General features: G+C 48.8%; 1 protein-coding gene across 6 annotated transcripts in view; it reads left to right on the plus strand.

The window, feature by feature from the left end:
* The first annotated feature begins 299 nt into the window (after nucleotides 1-299).
* Nucleotides 300-21,900, plus strand: part of PEMT (phosphatidylethanolamine N-methyltransferase) — a 47,606-nt gene continuing 26,005 nt past the window's right edge. For 4 of the 6 annotated variants that reach the window (XM_077316065.1, XM_077316063.1, XM_077316064.1 and 1 more), the window contains exons 1-3: nucleotides 2,147-2,302; nucleotides 5,522-5,629; nucleotides 17,235-17,350. In XM_077316065.1, coding sequence (XP_077172180.1) covers nucleotides 2,240-2,302; nucleotides 5,522-5,629; nucleotides 17,235-17,350 — 287 coding nt within the window. In that variant the 5' untranslated portion in view covers nucleotides 2,147-2,239. Of the gene's footprint in view, nucleotides 439-2,146; nucleotides 2,303-5,521; nucleotides 5,630-17,234; nucleotides 17,351-17,961; nucleotides 18,001-19,051; nucleotides 19,192-21,900 lie in introns of those variants that run through there. The other 2 variants (XM_077316066.1, XM_077316068.1) reach the window with 2 other exon arrangements.

Here is a 21,900-nt window from a genome sequence, read left to right on the forward strand (position 1 = left end):
GTTAGTCAGTTACACTGTTAGGACTCTCTCTCTCTCTCTCTCTCTCTCTCTCTCTCTCTCTCTCTCTCTCTCCTTTCTTAACAAACACGTTTCTCTTCTTAATAAAGCTATTTATTCCTTAACCCGCTCCTTTGCGTAGTCAAAACCCTGACAATACGAGCTTCCGCAGCAAAGCGGAAATTCGAACCCAGGCCTAATCCGTCTGTTTCTGCTCTCTACACAAGGCTGGGACCCTGTATATTCTTGCAGGGCACTGCTGTTGACACACGAAGCACATACCCTGCAAACTCCAAAAGGACCCACACCGAGCGCTGACGGGGAATCCTCCTGACTTTGGAGACTGGCCCATGTGAGGTACAAAGTCCAATCCGGGGGGACACGAGGGAGCCGGATTCTGCACCAGCCAGGACTTCCCCAGCCTGAGCAATATCATACAAGGTCAGTTGTCTCGGAAGACTGATTTTTGAAGCTTGACTCTCTTTGCTGGCGGGCTCAGTGGGCCGCTGGGTCGGTCTGAAGCAGCAAGGCAGATTCCGAGCCCAGGGGCACCTTGGTTGCCCACCCTGAGCCAACTGGGAAGAGAGGGCTCTATAAATAAAGTCATGATTAGATGATGATGATGATTATATATTCAAGACCCGCAAAGTTTGATTCTGGGTAGACGCTTTGCGAGAGCCAGCTTGGCGTAGTGGTTAGGAGTGCGGATTTCTAATCTGGCGAGCAGGGTTGGATTCTCCGCTCCTCCCCTAAATGCAACCAGCTGGGTGACCTTGGGCTTGCCACAGCACTGAGAAAGCTGTTCTGACCGAGCAGTGATATCAGGGCTCTCTCAGCCTCACCCACCTCACAGGGTGTCTGTTGTGGGGAGAGGAAAGGGAAGGCGATTGGAAGCCGCTTTGAGCCTCCTTCTGGTAGAGAAAAGAACCAACTCTTCTTTTGTGTGCAGGAACCCTGTTTGCACACCCACAAAAGCTTATGCCAAGAATAAAACTTGGTTGGTGTTAAAGGTGCCCATTTATAGAATGCAAATATAGCAGACTAATGTTTCCTGAAGGTTGCATACAGCTGCCAACTCTGCCCTCGGAAATTCCTGGAGGTTTGGGAGCGGATTTAACCTAGAATCTGTGATGTACCTTAGAGTCTGCCCTGAGAAACCGCAATCCGTCTGTAGACAGAAGATAAGTTGAAATTCCAGGGGGGATTCAGGTCCCACATGGAAGTTGTGCAAACAGGAAAGAAAACAACACGTCTCAATAAACCCTGTAAGTTTCCGGAGGATTGGTACATTTCAACTGGAGGCCGACATTAAGCCCAGCAAGGAGGAAAGCGGCTTGTTTTCAATACCTTTAAAAATAGTCAACAACCCAGACCAGTGTCCTTGGTAATCGCTAGTTTCGTTGTTAGACTTCCTCAGTTGTATCGTAATTGCCCGTGGCCAATAAATTCAAGCGGAGCTCAGAGTCTCTGGAGTAACAGAGAAGAGGTCGTGTTGACCTCCTGTTGAAATATACAAATACTTTGGAAACTTACAGGATTTATGGAGCGGTAGGGTTGGGTTTTTTTTCGTGTTTGCCCACCTGGAGGTTGGCAAGCATTTCAGGAGGCATGCCTGGTCACTTGGGTTGCTTACATTAGAGTTGCCAATCTCCAGCTAGTCCCTGGAGATCTCCTGCTATTGCAAATGATCTCCAGAGCTGTCAGCTCCCCCTCTTAGCAGATCCTGGCTGGCAAACCCGGGTTTACTGCCCTTTAACGTGTCCACGGGAGTGTTATTATATAAGCATGAGTCAAATATTGAAGGCACCCAGAGAAACCATTGCAAAAGCCTCCTCTCAAAGGCTACTCCGGGTTTCCAGGGGCACATAGTTTCCCAAAGGAGCAAGGCTTGCACGCTGAGAACACGCATCTGCCAGCGGATCCCTGCGTCACGTGTGAACGCACGAAGCTTCGGTGCACGCGTGCAAAGAGCCAGAAATGCCTTGGGGGGGGGGGGGGTTCAGCTCATCGAATGCACCCTTTCATTGCCTCCCGGGTCTTGCAGTTCGTTGCTTGCAAGCTTTTAAAGAGAGTGATGGACTACATTTCCCAGCATGCCTGCTTACAGCCTTTGCAATCCGGAAGTTGCATTAGCTACTTGCAAATTGCATCGGGTCAGTTACAACTGGGGGGGGGCGGGGAAAAGAGGGGTGGATCTCTATGCCCTCCCTTTAAATTTAGTATTATTAATGTGAACGTGTGAATGTGTCAGCAACCACGTCCTCTGGATTGCTGTGGAGGACTAGATAATGTGGATTATAATAAGGTAGATATATACATTTGTTTATTTTTTTTGCAAGTATGCGTGTTTACATTACCATTTACATATAAGCATTTATTTTTTTGCAAACGTGTATGTTTATTTTTTTGCAAGCGAGTGTGTGTATGTGTTATACACATAACGTGTATTGCAAACGCGTAAATTTTTTGCAACTGTGTATTTTTATTTTTTTTTTGCAAGCGTGTATGCGTGTGTTTACATATTTTGCAAACGTGAGGATGTTTGGAGGGAAAACCAATACGTTTCCAGCAATTTTTTAAAGCAGACACGTGTCGGGGTTCTGTATTCAGACGTGCAACGCGGGGGGGGGCGCGGAGGCTCTGTGGAGAACTCGAACCCACGTGCTCAGGTGCGCGGATAGCTTTTCTCCCTATGGGCTGGTCTTCGCTTGAAACCTCGGCAGGGAAGCCCAGCTGAGGTTGTTCCGACCCAGAACAAAACGTGCTTTAAGTGATTAAAGTGAGAATACAGCTCATGGCAATAATATTTCCATGACTTGTGCCTAAAGAATTTGCTGCGGATGTCAGGAGAGTCCCACGGACTCTCCATTGTGGAGCGAAGTCCTTTGAGAACGGGGTTATCGTCGGCTTGCCAACCTCCAGGTTGAACCTGGAGTTCCCCCAGGTTAATAACTGAGCTCTACAGAGTTTCCCCCCTGGAGAGGGGAATTGCATGGTGTTATATCCCGCTTAGGTCCCTCCCCAAAACCATCAGGGGAGGTTCTCAGCTTCTCTGCTCTGTTGTTGCCCCTCCGGAAGAACTGGCTGGCCACTTTGGGAGACAGGAGGCTGGACAAAATGGTTTATTGGTCTGATCCAGCAGGGCTCCTATATATGTCCTTGTCTCCTTAATCCTTCCCAGTCTGAGGCTGCCCTTGAGGTCTGATAAACTGTGCTCCAAGTGACTTCTGTGTTCATTCTTTTCGGCTGCAGTCTTAACAAGTTTGGACATAGTCCATGGACTCCGATTCCCATGAGCCCCTGCCAGCATGCTGGCAGGGGCTCATGGGAATCGTAGTCCATGGGCATCTGGAGAGCCACAGTTTGGCCATCTGTGATGCTCTCCAAAAACGCACGTCTTGCAGCTGACAAAGTAGAGCCCGCCGGCCACCTTATGCCTTCCCGTCCCCCACCCCGGCTGTGGCCCACCCAGAACGTCTGCGGTTGCCAACCTCCAGGTCTGCTCCCCCAGACCGCAGCAATCAATTTCCGCTGAGAAAAAGGCCGCCTGCCCTATTCTCCAGGCTCCACCCCCCACTCCAAAATTTCCAATTTCCCAATCCAAAGCAGGTGACCCAACAACTCCCCTGATGCGCTCAAGGGCCTTGTCTACCCCAAGTGACGCAGAAAAAGACACTGAGGGTGGGATGAAGCCCAGCCAGGGAACGTCACACCGAATTTTCAGCGTGACGCCGAGTCTTTGCTTAGCTCTTAAAGCCTAGATAAGCCGGGCGCAAGGTGAACGGCTTCCGAGAGGGAATTCCTGTCTCTCTCTCGCTGCACGGCGCCCACCAGAGATGTGACGCTTGCAAGGCCTTTCCACTCAACGCCCAAGCGCTGTGGGGCCGTGTGAATCAAGCCCCGTAGGAAGCTAGTGTGGACCTGCTCCCTAAATTGGCGGACAATTCTCAAGAAGCTGAGCGGATGCGTTTTGTGCACACTGCTGGGTTCCAAGAGCCACATCGGCCACATCCAGAGCAGAGCGCTCGTGCGCATGGGTGACTGGGGCCGCGTCGAGGCGATCCAGAGAAGGCGAAAAAGCCTAAATAGCAGATCAGTTTTTTTGGCCCGGGGCCCTCAACGTTATGGGGCCTGAGAGCATTCTTGGAAGGTTGACACGGTCAAGCAGTCTCTGGCCTTAACCTACCTCGCAGGTTTGTTGTGAGGATATTGTAACGGTTGTTTTTAAGCGGCATATAAATCTAAATCGAGGAGGAGGAGCAGCAGCAGCCCGAAAAAAGATAATAAATAAAAATAAATACTAATCTTATTATTAACCGCTTTGGCTCCCGTGGGTATAAATCAATAAATGCCATTCAGTGGTGTAAAAAAAGACTTTCTTTTTTAGAAGGGACTTTCTTGGAGGGAAGAAAACAGTGAAAAAAAAACAAAAACAAAACATGACCAACTTCCCCAGTTATGCAGGCCCTGGGCTCTGAAAAGGCTACCTGTACCTTCTTTTATCCGCACTTAATGTGATATTCATATCCCCCCCCCCAAGTTTTCAATCCAATTTTCTGCCTGTAAAGATCTAGGTTAGCTTTGGAGAGGACACAAGAGAACTGGAGTTGTTATTATCGATGATGCAGTCGCTGTGGCTTGTTTGTTTGTTTTTTAAAACAGGTCAAGGATGCTCAGCAGGCAAGTCAGGGCTTTGGACTGAAAAGAGGGGGAAACTGGCCCCAAGAGCCAGCCTGGCGTGGTGGTTAAGAGCGGCGGCTGCTGATCTGGCAAGCCGGGTTCGATTCCCCACTCCTCCCCATGCAGCCAGCCAGGGTCTCGTCACAGACCTGATAGTGCTGTTCCCACAGAGCAGTAACCTCACAGGGTGCCTGTTGTGGGGAGAGGATAGGGAAGCTGCTTTGAGACTCCTTCTGGTAAAGAAAACCGGGGTATAAAAAAACAATTCTTCTTCTCCTCTTCCTCCTCCTCCTTCTTCTCCTCCTCCTCCTCCTCCTCCTTCTCCTTCTCCTCCTTCTCCCTCTCCATCTCCTTCTCCATCTCCTCCTCCTCCTCCTCCTCCTCCTTCTTCTCCTCCTCCTTCTCCTCCTCCTCCTCCTCCTCCTTCTTCTCCTCCTCCTTCTCCTCCTCCTCCTCCTCCTCCTCCTCCTCCTCCTCCTCCTCCTCCTCCTCCTTCTCCTTCTCAGGAAATAGGTCTGAGATGGATGCTATTGGAGGTTGCTGTGGTGATGCAGGTTTTTCCCAAACAGCGCTTTGGGGGTCGATTTGGCTGTGCACTACAGTTCTGGCTTTGTTTTCTGCCACTCCTGTTTGTCGTGACCGATTCAGGGGGGTCGCCGAGTTGTCCTGAAGCAGCAGAACAAACTTTGAGTCCAGGCGCACCTTTAAAACTTTGTTGGTCTAATTCTGTAATCCGCCTGGAGTCCAGGCGAGAGAGACGGACTACAGAAGAAGTAAATAAACACTGAAGGTTTGAACGATCGTCTTATTTGGGCCTCTGACTGACTCTGGTTACCTTTTTCAGGTTGATTTCTCGGCCATGGCTTTTCTCCTCAGTTACGTGGACGTGACGGACTCGACTTTTGGAGCCACTGTGTTCTTCATCGCCTTCAATCCACTTTTCTGGAATCTGGTATGCAAGATCTCCTTTCGTGATTATGGGAATTTAAAAATATTTGTTTAGGTATTGTTGATTGCTGGGAGGGGGTGGGGGGAAATCTCCCTATTTGTCCTAGTTCTTAGCAGCCATTTTACAAAACTATCCTAAGCAGGGTTAAGATATTTTAAAATCCACTGAAGTTAATGGGTTTAGGATGCCGCTGTTAATCTCAGAGCAATTGTTGACTCATGACTGTCAGTAGGTTTCTTTGCATGTGCCTGGAGGGTTTTCTCTTTCTCAGCCTGGCCCGCCTTGCAGGGTTGTAGTGAGGATACAGTTACCTATAAGCGGCTTTGGACCCTGCTGAGGAGAAAGGAGGGGTATACATGAAGTAAATAAACACAATATGCAATCTGACGTCCTTGAATGTGCTTAGATAAGGCGAGATAGAAATATTTTAAGTAATTAGATCCATCCAGGTCAGGGCCCGGCTAATCCGGCATGCCAAAATCCAAGGCGAAGTCCAGATGAGGAGAATTTTTGGAGTCCATCCTCCTCGTGGGGCCCTTGAAATGTCTTGAACAAGATGGAGTCTGACACCGAAAGAGTCGGGTGCTGCGTCGGCGGAAGGGTGACGAAGAAGAAATGAGAGTTTCTCGTGACTCCGATAGCCGTGCTGGCGGCACAATAAGGGACCCAAACAAAGACTGATTCCCGCGTGGAGTGAAGCCGCCTACGAGGCTGTGAGGCTGTGAGGGGTTCCCCACAGCAGCTGCCCGTGAAAAATAAGTTGTTGACAAGTCGTTTATAGTCGGGAGTGATCGACCGGAGGGTAAACAAGGAAACGAGATAACGGGTCTTTGGTTACGGTCAGCAGACTTCCGTGAATGGGGACTGTGTAACTTGCAGGATTTGGTTTCAGGCTGGTTTTCTCGGGCTCCGGTTTCTGTCTGTGCCGCGCTCCAAGAGGGCCATCTTGCCCTCTCCAGGCCAAGACCGGACAGAGGGAATTTGGCACGCCCAATGACCGCCCCTGAGGGTTGGAGAGAGGCATTCCCAGAATCCCCTGCAGTGTTTGAGGTTATGCTACTGGAGGGTCGCTCCAGAGTTGACACACGCTTTGTCGGCCAAAAGTCCTGAGTTCAATTCCAGGCATCTTTGGGTAACGGGTGCACAACTCTGCTTTCTATAACGGGAGAAAATCATACCAGTCACTTTCCCCCAGGATAGCTGAGATCATTCCCCGCTTTATGAACATGACGCTTTTTTGGGCTGCCGGCCCCTGTTCTTTTGGGGAAACGTCCTTAGATGTTTCCTACGGACGCCGACAGATCCTCGTCCCTTTTTCAGAGACCTAACGCTTCTCGATCAAAAGAAAAGCCGTCATTGTCGCACGTCGCTAGAATTTCTTTCCCTTGCTACCAACGCTGACGGGGGTGTTTTTAATGGAGGTTCACCGTGGACGCTGACATCACAGATAACCTTTCCCCCTCCCGAGTTAAGGTCTCGGTGGGCGACATACAAACCCGCTTCTTTGAGCCCGCAGAGGAGGTGGCGGATGACCAACTGGCCCGCTATCGGTGCAACAATCGCTGCCTTCCCCTCGTACATCTCTCTCGGACAAAGATATTTTTTAATGGCTCTTAACCAAGGTGGGGGGGAGGCGATTGAAGCCAGCCGGAGGGGCAGAGCTGGAGGGAAGAAATCTCTATTGATCACTGCAGCTGTGTCATCCCTTTACAGCAAAGAGACAATAGCCTAACTGGGCTACTTCATAACTGACGCCCAGGGAGAGGGTCAGAAGCGGTGGAAGAGGCTAAATTTAGAGCCCCGGCCGTAACTCGGTTATGCACAAAGGGGACATGGGGAACTGGGTCACGGTGATTGAGTCACCCAAAATGGTCAGAGGCCCAGTGGCATCTCCGGCAATCAAGGCCTTTGAAAGTCCTGGTTCAGACGATGGAAGGATTGCGTGAAGCGAGCAGCCCTGTCGGCAGGTGAGCTCACACAGGAGTAGATCCACTGACCTGGGGGAGGGGGATCAACGGCCCCGGGATCCTTTTTCTCACTCTGGGGATCAGCTGGCCCCAGCGAGGCCCTGTTTTAATCAGTGGATCTGGGCCAGCATGTTGTTGGCGAATGATTATTGTTATTACAGAACAAAACCAGAGTCCAGCGGCACCTTTAAGACCAACAAAGATTTATTCAACAAAGATTTATTCAGTCTTCGTTGGTCTTAAAGGTGCCGCTGGACTCTGGTTTTGTTTTGTTTTGTTGTGCTGCGTCAGACCAACACGGCTACCCATTGAATCTATATCATCATCATCATCATCATTATTGTTATTATTATATACTCCACTTTTCCCAAAGCCCTTTCCCTTCCTCTCCCCATAACCGACACCCTGTGAGTCAGGTGCGCCTGAGAGAGCTCTAAGAGAACCACTCTGTGAGAACAGCCCCAAGAGCACCGTGCCTGGCCCAAGGTCCCAGGCATCCTGGGTTCGAATCCTCACTTGTACTGCAGAAGCTTGCTGGGTGACCTCAGGCCCGTCCGTCCCAAACTCTCAGCTTGGCCTACCTCTCAGGGGTGGTTGTGAGAAAATCCAGAAGGGGAGAGTGCGATCTGGAGCTGCTTTGGATCCCACCTGGGGAAGGAGCTCTGCAGACCCCATTTGGAGGTCAGCAATTCTGTGGGTCTCCTGCAGAACCCCAGTCTGGCTCAGCAGAATTGGTCGCCTTGTAGCTCTCCCGGTTGCCAGCAGGGGACACCGCAGGAGCAAAATATATGACCGACCTCTTGCCCGCCTGGTTTGTTGTGATTTTGGTAAAGGCACATCGATTGGAGAAGAGGTGTGTGTTGGTGTGTGTTTGCCTTGGGCGCCCCTTCGGCCACATTTTACTACCTGGTGCTTGGATTTCGGGGATTACAAAAGCAACTGTTGAGCTCTTTTTGTTTCCTCTCTCTGTTGACTTTGGTTGGAATTAGTGGCTGGAAATGACATCAAGTGTTTGGGGGGGAGGGAGAGCCAATGGGCACTTTAGACAGCAGCCCGGATTCCTGGAATCCATTATGGGCAGGATGCGTGGCGAATGTTTGCAAACTGGAGAGGCAACCGTTCCCCCCCCCTCCTCCACACTCACGTGGGCTCGTAAAAACCCTCCCTTTGTGGTAATGAGCCATTGCCCAAGGTGGTGGGCAAATAGACTCAGCAGAAGAGCAGGCCCTTGAGGACCCTTGCGAGAATTGAGATTCCAGTTCAGTCGCGCATTAGAGACCCACAAAATTGGGGGGGGGGGGATAACATTTCGAGAATCGACGCTCCCTTTATCAGATCCCAAATTCGAGTCCTGTAGTACCTTAGAGACCAACGCAATTTTCAGGGAATATGCTTTCCAGATAACAAAATTCTCTTTATGAGATACCAGATCGGAGTCCACTTTAGGGACCAACAAAATTTTCAGAGCTCATTTAGTCAGAGGCTAGGTTTGAGTTTGAGTCATGCTCACTCAGCCTAACCTACCTCACAGGGCTGATTCATTCATTTGGTTCGTTCATTCATTTACTTACTTATCTACCTACCTACCTACCTACAGCCCTCCCATTTGCATTATAATTCTCACATTCAGTCCAGTCCCGTGAACATCCTTATCCATAGTTCCTTGTAATATTTGTGAAACAGCCTGGGAGGGGCGGGGTGGAACGTGTCCGGGGTGTCCGAGTTGGGATAGGGCCAATCAGGGGCATAACACTGTGGATTGGCCCAGCCCCTACAGCCGGTTTCAATTAAAAAAAAAAAGTTCTAACTGATCTTCCAGGTTATATTTCAATCGTCTGACTTAGCTTCAGAGTGCTTGAGGTTTGATCCGAGGTTTGCCCCCTGATAGACATGGAACGGTGCCTTTGGTGTGTAAGCCCCCTCGGGACCCTCCCCCGTGCGGATCCTGCTGATGAAAAGTGTTCCTTCTGAACATCATTTAATTGCTTCCTGGGCATATGCGACGTATGCACAGTGGAACACAGCGGCCGGGGGAAAGCAGCCCCCCCTCCGAACCCTCATTTTCACCCAACATATTGTTTTGGAAGAACACTCTTCAGTTGCAGGTGGTTAATTGAAGACAGGACCAACAGCCGAAAATAGACCCTTCGCAAAGCGCTCTTAAAATAATAAGAATGCATTTTTTAAATAAAAATCGCCGTCTTCAGCCATGAGCTAATGAAGCCCACCGGGCCTGTGACAGCCCGTTTATCAGCGAACTGCGTACAAATAAATCGGGGCTTATTTACATGGCTCCCGTGTTGGCAGGCAAGGAATGAATCCTCAGCTTAAGCAGGCTCATTTCGCAGGAGTGAGGCCTTGGGAACGGTGCCTGTCTCACGACACAGGGGGTTCGGCCTATTTATAAATGCTCGTCTGGAAATAATTAGCCCGTAATGATGCAAAGTGACAGAGGGATCAGTGAATCACGTTCCCGGCGGGTGGAGGGCGGGATCTGAAATTTGTGAGCCGGTGGGAGTGCAAAATGCCTGCCGGATCAGGTACTGGGTGCGAATGCCGCTTCCTAAAAGATTTAAAAAAACTAGAAACAGGAAACGCATGTGTTTGAAAGACTCTCAGAAGCACAAGGGGTGACTGGACTAGCTTCCCAGTGGTCAGGGGCTGGGTCAAAGAGAAATGGTGATCCTTTTCTCTGAATTCTAGAACTTGAGGACATCCAGTGATACTGGTGGGCAGTAGGTTCAGTACAGATACAAGAAACACTGCTTTACGTAGAGAGTGATCAGAATGTGGAATTCAAGCAGACAGCACAGCCTATCCGCTGTCAACTCACTAAAAGATGCATTTAAGCATTAAAAGTTGGACAAAGGGTTAGAACTCTTGCATAGCCATCTTTTAATATTTAATGTTTAACATTTTAAAGGGGTTTTTAGGGGTTGTACTGGTTTTTATTGTTGTATTATGAACCATTGCAAGTTTGAATGGAGAGCAGAGGCATATAAATTTTAAAAAAGAGAAAGAGCACAAACCTCAAGGAATTCTTTACCTGGCACAACTCTGACCCTGGGGATTTCTATTTACATCTTTGAATGTTTAATGTTAATGTATTAAGGGCTTTTTAGGGGATGTATTTTATTGTCTTACTGTAAACTGCTGCGAGACTCATTGAGAGCAGCGGCATATAAATCTAAAAATAAATAAATACCGAATTCCGTATGCAAATATATGAGCTGGTTTCAGGAGTGGCGGGAAATAAACTAATAATGATAATAACAACAACAACAGCAAGGTGTGGCTAACAAAAGACATAACATGGCTGCTTGGAGACAAGGTATGGGGAAAATATGATCACATTTGGGTCTCTGTGGATGGGCAGAGTTGTGAGCTTCCTGCCTTGTGCAGTTGCGTGTGACACTCCGGTATATATCTTTTATGACTTACAGTAAGTCGTCGTAATAAACCCCTTCCTAATAAATGCCTCGCAACTCTCAACATTTGGGCTGCAGAAACTTTGTAGATTCTGAACCAACACATGTTCTGTGATATAATTTGTTCTACAAATGGGTTTTCTTGAAATACCGTTCTTAGTTCTCTTGCTCAGACTTTTGATATCAGTTGGGATCTTTAATCATCGTAAAAAGTTTGCCTCTCCCCCTGCTCTGAGATGCCCTCCCACCTGATCATCGGGGCATGTTTTTGTCCTTCTGGGAGTCAGGCAATTCAGTTTTGTTTCTGAGGGTGACCCTAGAAGACTAGCAAGTCATTTGCGGCCACTTTTCCATACTCGTCGCGGGCAAATGAGAGCAGCTGTCATTACGTGAAGGGTTTTTGAAAAAAAAAAACACAAACGAAACCTTCATTTATCATGAGTTTACCCCCTAAGTCTCATGCATGAGTTTATCCTAAAAAGCTTTTAGGCCAAATTGACATGATTACCTTTGGTGCAACATGATCCAGCCAAAGCGGAGGGGTTTGGGGAGTGATAAACAGAGAAAGGTTTCATAAGGTCTAGGAGGTTGTTTTCCCTTTTCCGCCCATCCCTGGAGATTACATCCCCATGCGCCTTGCAAATCCATGCGCGATAACCCCTCGATAAGAATTTCATCTCTCTAATAGTGTTTACGCGCCTCGTCTCAAGAGCTCTTTCCTCAACCGGGTTGCGTTTTTTAAAGAGGTCTTTTGGACCTCCACTCAAGATATGAAGTTTAGAGCAATTCAGAATCGGCAAGAAAGGGGGTTCAGGCGCATCCCAAGATCTTGCTGGAATAGCTCCATGTTTACCATTTGGTAACGTGTCACGGGTATGAGTTAGCTCGCATGAACACAGACAAGCCTGTCTTATACTCAGTTGGACTCTCGGTCCACCAAGTATTGTCTGCTCTGACTGACAGGTGCTCTTCATGGTCTCAAGCAGATCCTTCCCCTCGCTTCCTGCCTGGTCCTTTTGACTGGAGATGCTGGGTATCAAACCTGGGACCTTCTGCATGCCAAGCAGATGCTCTTCCACTGATCCCCACTGCCTCCTTCTGAATTGGACCCTGGGCTTCTGCTATGCAATTAAAGTAAAATGGCGCTATTCCTTTTGAATCTGTGCTTTCTGTATTTATTTATTGAACTAAACGGCATGATTTTTTATGCTTCGGTAAAAGAGAGGGGGCAAGGAAATGCCTGAAAACCACAAAGTCTACCCTATGACCTCTGGAAATAAGGTCCAGCCATTTCTCTGGTTTTCGAGACAAGCTAATGTCACCCGGAAGTACGTCAGGGAAGATGCTTTGACTTTAGGCAAAATTCTGTAGTAAAAAACTGGCCTCAAACCACAGAATTTCCTCCAAAATCCAGAGCGTCGTAAGTTGATGACCTAAGTGTGCACTTCTTGGTGATGTCAGCAGGTTGGAAGGGTCTTCCTGCAGGGGACGAGAGGTCCGGGGGGGGGGCAGGATCCTCCCAAAACACTGTTTTGGGGGTATTACCCCCATTTTCTGCCCTCAAAGTGGGGGGAACAATGCCAAAGCGGAGATTCCCTGGCCCCAGCAGAGGTCTAGCATCCTTACTGCCATACCCAAGGACTAGAATATTGGTTTAAAAAAATTAGAACAGGGGGAGTGGAATATTCTCCTTGGCTTTGCTGCCCGTGTTCCGTTCACTTTTTTGAAACAGTGGCATGCGTATCCTGTGTTGTTCGGTCTCACCTGAGGATGCTGGGAATCAACCTTGTCGAACCTGCTCTCTCTAGGGGGAAGGATATACCTTCCCTTAAAGAGTGGGGAAATTAATTCATAAAGCCGGGCTCTCTCGGCTCGGATGCCTTCTCCCAGCGGCCGGGGAACGCGATCATGGCGTGCGCTTGGCTAATTACTACTAGCTAGTTGAATACAGTTTAGCACAGCTAATGAAGTTTCCTAATTAGCTCGTGGGTTGTTGAAGATCGCCCCGCGTTCCCTCGCCAGCAAAGACGCCTCGATCGTTCCCCGTGCAGCCTGGCCGCACGTAACCCTCCCCTTAAGAGTCTCATTAGTAATTTCATGCAAACATCGGGCGCCTCTAATTGCCGGCTTGTACAAATTAATTAGCCGTTGCGTTTCTGCGTTCCCTCGCTCCTCGCTTTCTCTCCCATCCCTCCCGTCAGCCGTTTTCGCCCGGTGTGGAAATAACGTTCTCTGTTTTCTCTGGAGTTGCAGGTGGTTACCCAACTTGGATGCCTTCTCCAAACAGGGCTGGATCCAGCAGGGCTCCTCAGATGTTCTTATGAAGGCCTCGGCCTCTAAGCCCTGTTGTTGTCCCTCCAGAAGAAGTGGTTGGCCACCATGTGAGACAGGATGCTGGACTAGATGGACCCTCACTGGTCTGACCCAGCAGGGCTCTTCTGAGGTTCTTATGAAGGCCTCAGCCTCTAAGCCCTGTTGTTGTCCCTCCAGAAGAAGTGGTTCGCTACCGTGTGAGACAGGATGCTGGACTAGATGGACTCTCACTGGTCTGACCCAGCAGGGCTCTTCTGATGTTCTAAACAAGGGAAGCCCTAAAAGTTAAACTGGATGTCCGCTGGGGTCTGTGGGAGCTCTCAAGGTGACCTTGTGCTGGTCACCCACACTCAACCTACCTAACTAGAGGCAGGTGGCCATGTTGCTCCAAAGCAGCAGAAAGTTTGTGTCCAGGGCCACCTTTAAGAGCAGCCAAGTTTTATTCAGGTTATAGCCTTTTGTCTCCATTTGAAGAAGTGTGCATCCACACAAAATTTATACCTAGAGTAAAATTTGGCCAGTCTTAAAGGTGCTGCTGGAACCAAACATTGTTCTATTGCCTAATAGGGCTTTTTGTGGGGGAAATGGATGAAAGGAGAACCATATAGGTTGCTCTGGGGAGAAAGGCTGGGTGTAAATAAGTAAATAAATACCCGACTAACGCAGGTTAGCCCTGATGCAAGATTTCAACACGTCACTGCCCTTCATCTGGGCCTGAGATTTATCACTGATGCTTTCTGGATGGTTCGCATTCCCTGGGCCTGGAAGAACTGGGGCCCCTTTTAATTAACAGAGGGAGGGATTCCTAGCAGAACTGGGATTGATAGTTTTTTGGGGAGAAATGTCAGAACATTAAGCACTCTTTGTTCGCCTTCCCTTTTGTTTTGACTCTGCTAGCTTCCAGTCTCCAGTTCAACTGCGGGGAGAGAATTTGGCGAGGCCCATGAGGGGAGTTGTCAAACTCCCAGGTGCTCCTTCGACCTCCGTGGCTGGAAAAAGAGGTTCCTTGAACCCACTTTTGGCCCATCCCCAGATGCCTTGGATGTGCAGGACCCTGAATACGGCCAGCATTGCTATTTTCGCTCTGTTGGTTTCTTTTTCCAGGTCCGCCTCCTTTACGTCTGTCCTGATGGCATCTCCCTAACTCCGTAATCTGTTCTTATGACGAACAGAGGGAAGAATGCTGGGTAACGGACTGGGTGCAGAGGCATTCCTCTCTCCTAGTTCACAGGACCGTCTTTTCTCCGCTTGCGTTTCCTCGCCTCATTAGTCCTAGCTGTAGCCTAGATGGACATATCATCAACATATCATCTGAGTTTACCAAGGGGACATCGACTCACCTCCCACCACCTGGCATGGCCATATGTCCATTGTGCATGAGAGACATTGCCACTGCCCCGGTAGGGTCCTCAGGCCTATTACACTTGATCTTAGCCAAAAGGCCGAGAAGCAATCAAGTCTATTGATCCGGGCGGGGGTCCTTGCTTTCTGGAAGCACATTGTGCTCGAATGCCCCCCTCCCCCTGAATTCACCCCAGAAGAATGTCACATTTAAGGCAACATGCTATCACCCAGAAGTGACATAGACATACTCCAGGGTTGTCCGGGGGGGGGGGGGGGGTGACACTGACTTTAGGACAAAACGCTAAAGTTTGAAGCAAATTCTACCTTAGAGATTTGCCCCCAAAAGCAAGAGAGTTGCTGACTTGCTGATATCACTCCTGGATGATGTCAGCATGTCTGAAAGCTCCAGGAAAGCACCTTCCCATCCCCCACCAGCAGTGCAGATGGATTCAGTGAAGTCCGGAAAAAGAGAGAGTCTGCTGCCTTTGCCTTCCTCTGCCCCTTGGAGCAGCCATGGGAATTGGTGCCATTTGGAAAGCAAGGAATCTTCCTACTCACTTTCTACAAACACTTGTTGACACCCGGAGAGGTTGGCAGGCACTATCGGGCACTATCAGGGTCTCCTGCCGTAGTGGTCGTGATTTTTACATCTTGGTTGATGCAAGGTTCCTTCCAATGGCAGATAAACCCCACTATGAATGAGATGGGACAAGATCTAACCTGGAACCTGACACCCCTACACCTACCACCTAACCTAGAACCATCATCTGGCGGCCGAAAACGGTTAAAGGCTAGGACAACATGGGGCCATGTAAGGACCTAGACGGGTAGCTCAGTGCTGAGGGAAACATAACACCTTTCTTGGCCTCAAAACATTTGGATTTGCCGTTGCACTGTCTGTTTTTGCAGTGTACCAAAGAAGTTAAAAATGGAACAGCGGAAAATAGAACGGGACCTGGGGTCTCGGAGCCCAAGGCGGAGTTAATTAAAATGCAGCACTCCGAAAAGCCGGGCCTGCTTTGCTGATGGGAAACAGTATATCCGTGTCCCTGGAACAAACACTGAATATGAATGAAAGGCAGGAATATGCGGGCAGAAGCTACAAATGAAACCAAAGCAGCAGGGCAGCTTTGTCAAGTCGGCCTTGCCAACTCCCGTAACCAGGCTGCTTAGAATTCATATTAAAAACAAAAAGATTTGGGGTGGGAGAGGAGAGGAAATTAGCTTCTCCAAGGTGTTTTCTTAAATCTCAGGCGCAACCACTTTCGGTATTAGATAGTCTTCCTCGGGTTCTCGATCATAAGGACTTCAACCTGGCTGAATTCGATACTCCCAACACTGCTAACAACCCTACAAGGCAGGCCATTGGGATCAACGCTGTATTTTAAAAGGCTGTCAAAAATTTGAATGATGATCTTAAGGCATCCTAGACCTGTCTCAGAGATTAGCTGTAGTGATCTCCGGTAGAAGAACTAGATACGAGTCCAAACACACCTATGAGGTCAATAAGGCTTTTGCATTTTCAAGAGGCAAAAGGTCATTCTCCCGGAAATCTTGTTGGTCTTTCCAGTGCTTCTGGGTGGGAACATAGCTCTAAATATGTCTGGTGCCAAGGTATGATTGAAGCTTCCTGAATTCGTGCTGTCAGCCATTAGACATCGTCTCCTTATGCCCTATCAGCGGCTGCTAACCTTCGCTTCTGGGCTGATATCCAAAGGGGTATGTTTTCGAAAAGACAAAGATTGATGCCCTGACTCAGTCATCATTCCTCCCCTCCCCGCTCATAAATTGAGGGATCGGGGACGAGATTCAGAATCATGGAAGATGCAAGATGGCTTTCCTAAGCAAAAGCGACAAGCGGCATCTGTCTTGTGACGGATGTTTGATAGGCAAAATGATTTCCCACCAAGGGCACGGGCGTGCGACTCATTTGCCTGAACGTCTCGTGTCTGGCTCTGTTCTCCATTTGACTCAGCAGCCTGTTGTGGATCCAATTCGGCTCTGACTTACGCAGACGTGGCCACGCCTCTGTCCTTGTGTGTTCACCCACCTTGCCGGGAGCTCTGTTTATAGCACCCCTGTGACGCGTGCTTCCATTTCTAAAATTGAATTGGAAGCTGCAAAATGTTTGTACCGGCACGAAGGGGAATGTATTTCTGTATTTGGATGTGAAGGGTTACACTGATGAGGAAATGTTTGCTGCATAAATAAATGGTCCCTCTGTTGTGGGGCGGGCCACAGGTCAGACCACTGCCTTTAGTTTTGGACTTATACCCCAGAAACAGCAAGCAGTCCCTGAGACCCAGTTTTTCAATGCCAAAAGGCGATTGCAGGCATAACATGAATGTTCTCTAAGAACTGGAGAGAGAGGGGGATATTGAGGATCTGGAGGGGAATATTGAGGATCCAGAGGGGAATATTGAGGATCCGGAGTCAAGAACACAGAAACCTGGGGCCAAATTTCTGGGTGATGCATCTGGAATTCCAGATGTGCAGTTTAACTTTAAACTCCCGCTTCTGATAACCCGTTTGTTTTGTTTCTGCTTGTTCGAGCAGGTAGCAAGATGGGAGCACAGAACTCGGGTTCTGACCCGCATCTTCCGTTCCCCGTACCTTGCCTGCTACTCCCTTGCAGCTGTCATCTTGTCGCTTAACTTTCTGCGGAGTCACTGGTAAGAAATGGGAGCAGGGAAGCTTCCTTGACATGTTCTATGGGTACCTTCAGTGAACCGTCAAGAATCCTTTATTATAGTAGCAAAACTCATCCGCCGGGGGCAACTGCTAGTGGGTTTTATATACCTGCTTCATTTCCACTGCCTCGATGCATTATTCCAGCATGGTGCAGTGGTCAAGAGTGGCGAGGCTAGTACCTGGGGGATCTGGGTTCAAATCCTCACTTGTGCCATGAAAGTTCACTCTGTGTCCTCGGTTCATTCTCAGCCCTAAGCTACCTCGCAGGGTTATGGTGGGGATAAAACAGAGGAGAGAACGACCCAAACCGCCCATTGGGGAGAAAATATGGGGTGTAAATGAAGCCAGCAAATAAAGAATTTTCGCCCCCTGCACGGCTAGGGCGGACGGGGTTAATGATCATCCTTCTCCTCTAAAGCATGAAAGGTGAGGGAATAAATAAAGACTTTCTCTTGAGTACCGTTGAGGAGTTACAGTATTTGCCTTTGCAGACTCTACAGGGATTATACGGGGCACTTAAGCGTACTGGTTGCTTCAGCTTCCTTATCGCCGATGTGACAAGATAACCCTTTCCCTCCCTCCGCCGTTTGCTAGCGAGTAATCCAGCATGAATGAAGCATTGCTCATCATGGTAATTTGTCCTTAGTTGTTCTCAGTGCAGCCAAGGGAAACACACCGGAGACGGGTCTCTAGGTAGCGCTCTCAGCGTCGTTGGCTCCCCGGGCTTTAGTTTCACTCTGGCTCACAGCTGGTCGAGGCAGGACAATTGATTGTTATCGAGGGTGTGTTTTATTGAACTGTCTGTGTTCTCCTGTGCTGTTTGAGCCTCACAACAATCCTGCGGGGTAGGTTAGATGGAGAAAGGAAGGGAGCAGGGTGAGCTCACAAGGACGGCTTCGTGGCAGAGTGGGGGACTCGAATGCAGGCCTCTTAGCGCAATACTCTTAACACTCTATGGATTTCATAAACCACCGTGACACTTTTGAGAGCAGCGGTATATAAATATAATTAAAATAACCACTATTGTCAGGCTTCTGCAATTACTGCTCATGCTGGGTGTTTGAGAGCATGTATACAATTAAGGATGGGCAGTTTTCATTTTGAATTTTCATGCTAGCTTTTTCATTTGCATTTATGGCGGTCATAGTTTCACGTCATTGTGATTATTCTAACAAATGTAAAGATTCGTTTGACCTCGCTGATTGGAAAGCGCAGGTATCAGTTCTGTGCCTCCTGACTCTGCTCCCTCCAACCTCCCTAACGCTCCAAACCAGATGGCCAGCATCTAAATGAATGACATTCGTTAGTTTTTCCCTGTTACATTAATGAACAGTACTTGTTTCCACTAATCTAACAAACGGATGAAGTTACGCTGCAAAATCATGGCCCCGTTCTAGAAGCCCAGAAAATCTCGAGAATGAGAACCTCAAATCAACTTTATCTGGAAACTTTGCTGGCTGCCATCTTTTTAAAATTTCCCCTCCCGGAATGATTTACATCATTTTTGTATCAGAGAGAGACGGTGATTTTCCCTGCAATTGGTAACCAGAGAGATCCAAGCATGCCTGGATTATGTAACAGAGAAGTTATGTTTGAAGTGTGGGGGGAGGCGGGGGTGGATTTGCCTCTTCCCTTTCGGGAACAGTCCATAAAACCCAGTTTTGCTTTCCCGATACAAACAGCGGTGGGTCGTGAGAGGAAGGGAGGAGCCGTGTTGGAAGAGCTGTTTTCAGGCCTTTTTTTTCTTTCTTCGATCTGCTCGTGAACTTGATAGATTGCAGCAGAGGCATGGGACTGCCCCACTCTTAGGTCAACAAAGCAGGTAATCCTTGGTCGTTTGAGTTTCTTTCTGGGTGTTGCGCTGAGCTGAACTCTTTCCAAGCGCAGCTTGTTGAACAGAGAGAATCATAGAATAAAAGGGTTGGAAGGGAGCCCCTGGGTCATCTAGTCCAACCCCCTGCACTATGCAGGACACTCACAACCCTCTCGCTCACCCACTGTCACCTGCCACCCCCTTGAGCCTTCCCAGAATCAGCCTCCTCGTCAGATGGCTCTCCAGCCTCTGTTTAAAAATCTCCAAAGAGGGAGAACCCACCACCTCCCGAGGAAGCCTGTCCCACTGAGGAACCGCTCTGACTGTCAGGAACTTCTTCCGGAGGCTTAGACGGAATTTCCCTGGCTCAGTGGTAGAGCACTTGCTTGGCATGCGGAAGGTCCCAGGTTCAATCCCTGGCACCTCCAGTGACGGGATCCGGCGGAAGGTGATGTGAAAGACTTTTGCCTGACTCTGGAGAGCCACTGCCAGTCTGAGCAGACAATACTCTGTCATGAAAGCCCACTGGGGTACCTTGAGCCTGGCCTCCCTCGCAGGGTTGTGGTGAGAATAAACTGAGGAGAGGCCAAGGACACAAATGGCTTTAGGTTCCCAGTGGGGAGAAAGGCAGGTGTCCGTTAAGCGTTACGGGGGCCCGTCAGAATAAAAGATAATTGTGGCCGAGACAAATCCGGCGAAAGGAGAATTCGAATAAGTGTTGTGCAGAGTTAGCTGCTACTCACTGACCCAAATAGAGCTTAAACACTGCTTGTTAGATGAGCAAAGCCATCATCAGCTCCATGGGGGGGGGGGAAATGGGGTCCCAGAGCTAGTGGGAGGGGCCGGCAGGTGGAAGCGAGCTTGGTAAATACCAAATCTCGGCCTTATGCAACAGTGTGAGGCATACGGAGAGCGTCTGCAGAACGATAGATGCCCCGCTTTCCCTAATAACAAGACCATGGGTGTCATTCCGAGGTGGTGGGGGCGTTAAAGCACTCGGTACTGATTTATTTTGTTTATAACCCCCCTCCCCCATGAATGCATGCACACACTTTTCTCCCAAACAGGAACTCCAAAAAGACTTGCGAGTCGTTCTCCCCTTCATTTTATCCTCGCACAACCCTGCTACACGTGTTGCTGGACACGGGGCTGCCATTTTAGACGGCAGTTTTGTGTTTATTGAAATGATCTTCGCTGCATATTCCAGTGTGGGTGGTCTTGACACAAGGTTGCCATTTTAGACGGCAGTTTTGTGTGTTTATTGTAACTCACATAGGCTGCATATTCCAGTGTGGCTGATCTGGACACAGGGTTGCCATTTTAGATGGCAGTTTTGTGTTTAACTTACATTGGCTGTGTACCCCAACGGGGGTGAACTGGACACGAGGTTGCCATTTTAGACAGCAGTTCCGTGTTTATTGTAACTTACATTTTTGGGTAGCAGTATGTATATTACAACTTGCACATTTCGAGCTTCATATGTAAACCCACAGCGGCTACACATTGTGTGCCACAATCTGTTGGCCTTCCAACACAACAATGCGACATGTTATGTTGGCCTTCCAATCTGTTGGCCTTCCAACACAACAATGCGACATGTTATGTGCCACAACCTGGAAACTAGTCCGCCAGCAGGCCATGTTTCCCTGAATTGCCCCGAGGCCAGGATTTCCCTCTCCTTGTTCCAAAATCTATTGACTGCCAGTGTCACGAATCGAACTGGGTCTCTTATGTGCGAGGTGCATATTTTGAGCCATAATGCTGCCCACTTGTCCTCATCCGCAGAAGTCACCAAAGGTGATTCTCTGGAGGGCCGAGACAGGCCAGTAACCCCGCTGGATAGGACCTGAGGTGCCGAGAGAGGCAGCATACGCTAGCTGGAACAATGTTTTGCCACTCATTAACGGGGTCCCACCTGCCAAGTCTTGCAAAGTTGATTTACCAGCTTGTGACCCACCTGAGTTCATACACTGGACAAATAGAAACAGTAAATTGTTACCCACGGGAGGAGAGAAGCCATTAGCGTTCACAAACACCTTCACCCCTCGGTTGCAGCCGGACTGGGGCGGATGCTTTATGAAGGGACCGATTTGTTTGCAAGAGAATCAAGGCACGAATGGGCGAGGGGCGGGGGGAAGGAAGGTCAGGCACGTTTCGGCAAAGCCCGGGTCCCTGTTTTTTCGCAGAGCTGCTGTCTTGGCGAGGAATCAGGTGGTTGGTTAATTGCTTGGCCTGATTAATTTGAAGGGGTGGGGGGTGGATGTAAAAGAATTGGCCAAAGAGCGGATTTTTTGTTTGTGCAGTCAACGGTTGCTTTTCTTTCTGTGCTGAGAATTTTCGTTCCCAGAAAGACGAAGTTTTCGGGAGACGAACGTTCGTTTCCATTTGATCGGTCAAACAGCAGCTGGTCAATTAAAGTCTCTTGTAATGTCAGGCAGGGAGTTTTTATAAGGTTGCCATCGTAACCAGGTGCCTGACACTCCGCTCCAGCAATGTTTAAAATCTGCAGCCCATGGAGTAGTAGAGGTTTTAGGCCCAACTTACAAGTTGGTTGTAGGAATTACTGAATTGATGTCTGTCAGACACTTTTTGAAGGCTCTGAATACGAGACAAATCCTTAGTAGTTTACTAACATACTACTAAGCTCCACAATGGGCGCTTACTATTATAGTAAGCGCAAATTGAGGAGCTTGCTAACATACTACTAAGGATTTGTTT

The sequence above is a fragment of the Paroedura picta genome, chromosome 17 (genome assembly GCF_049243985.1).
Source record: "Paroedura picta isolate Pp20150507F chromosome 17, Ppicta_v3.0, whole genome shotgun sequence".
Lineage (NCBI taxonomy): Eukaryota > Metazoa > Chordata > Lepidosauria > Squamata > Gekkonidae > Paroedura > Paroedura picta.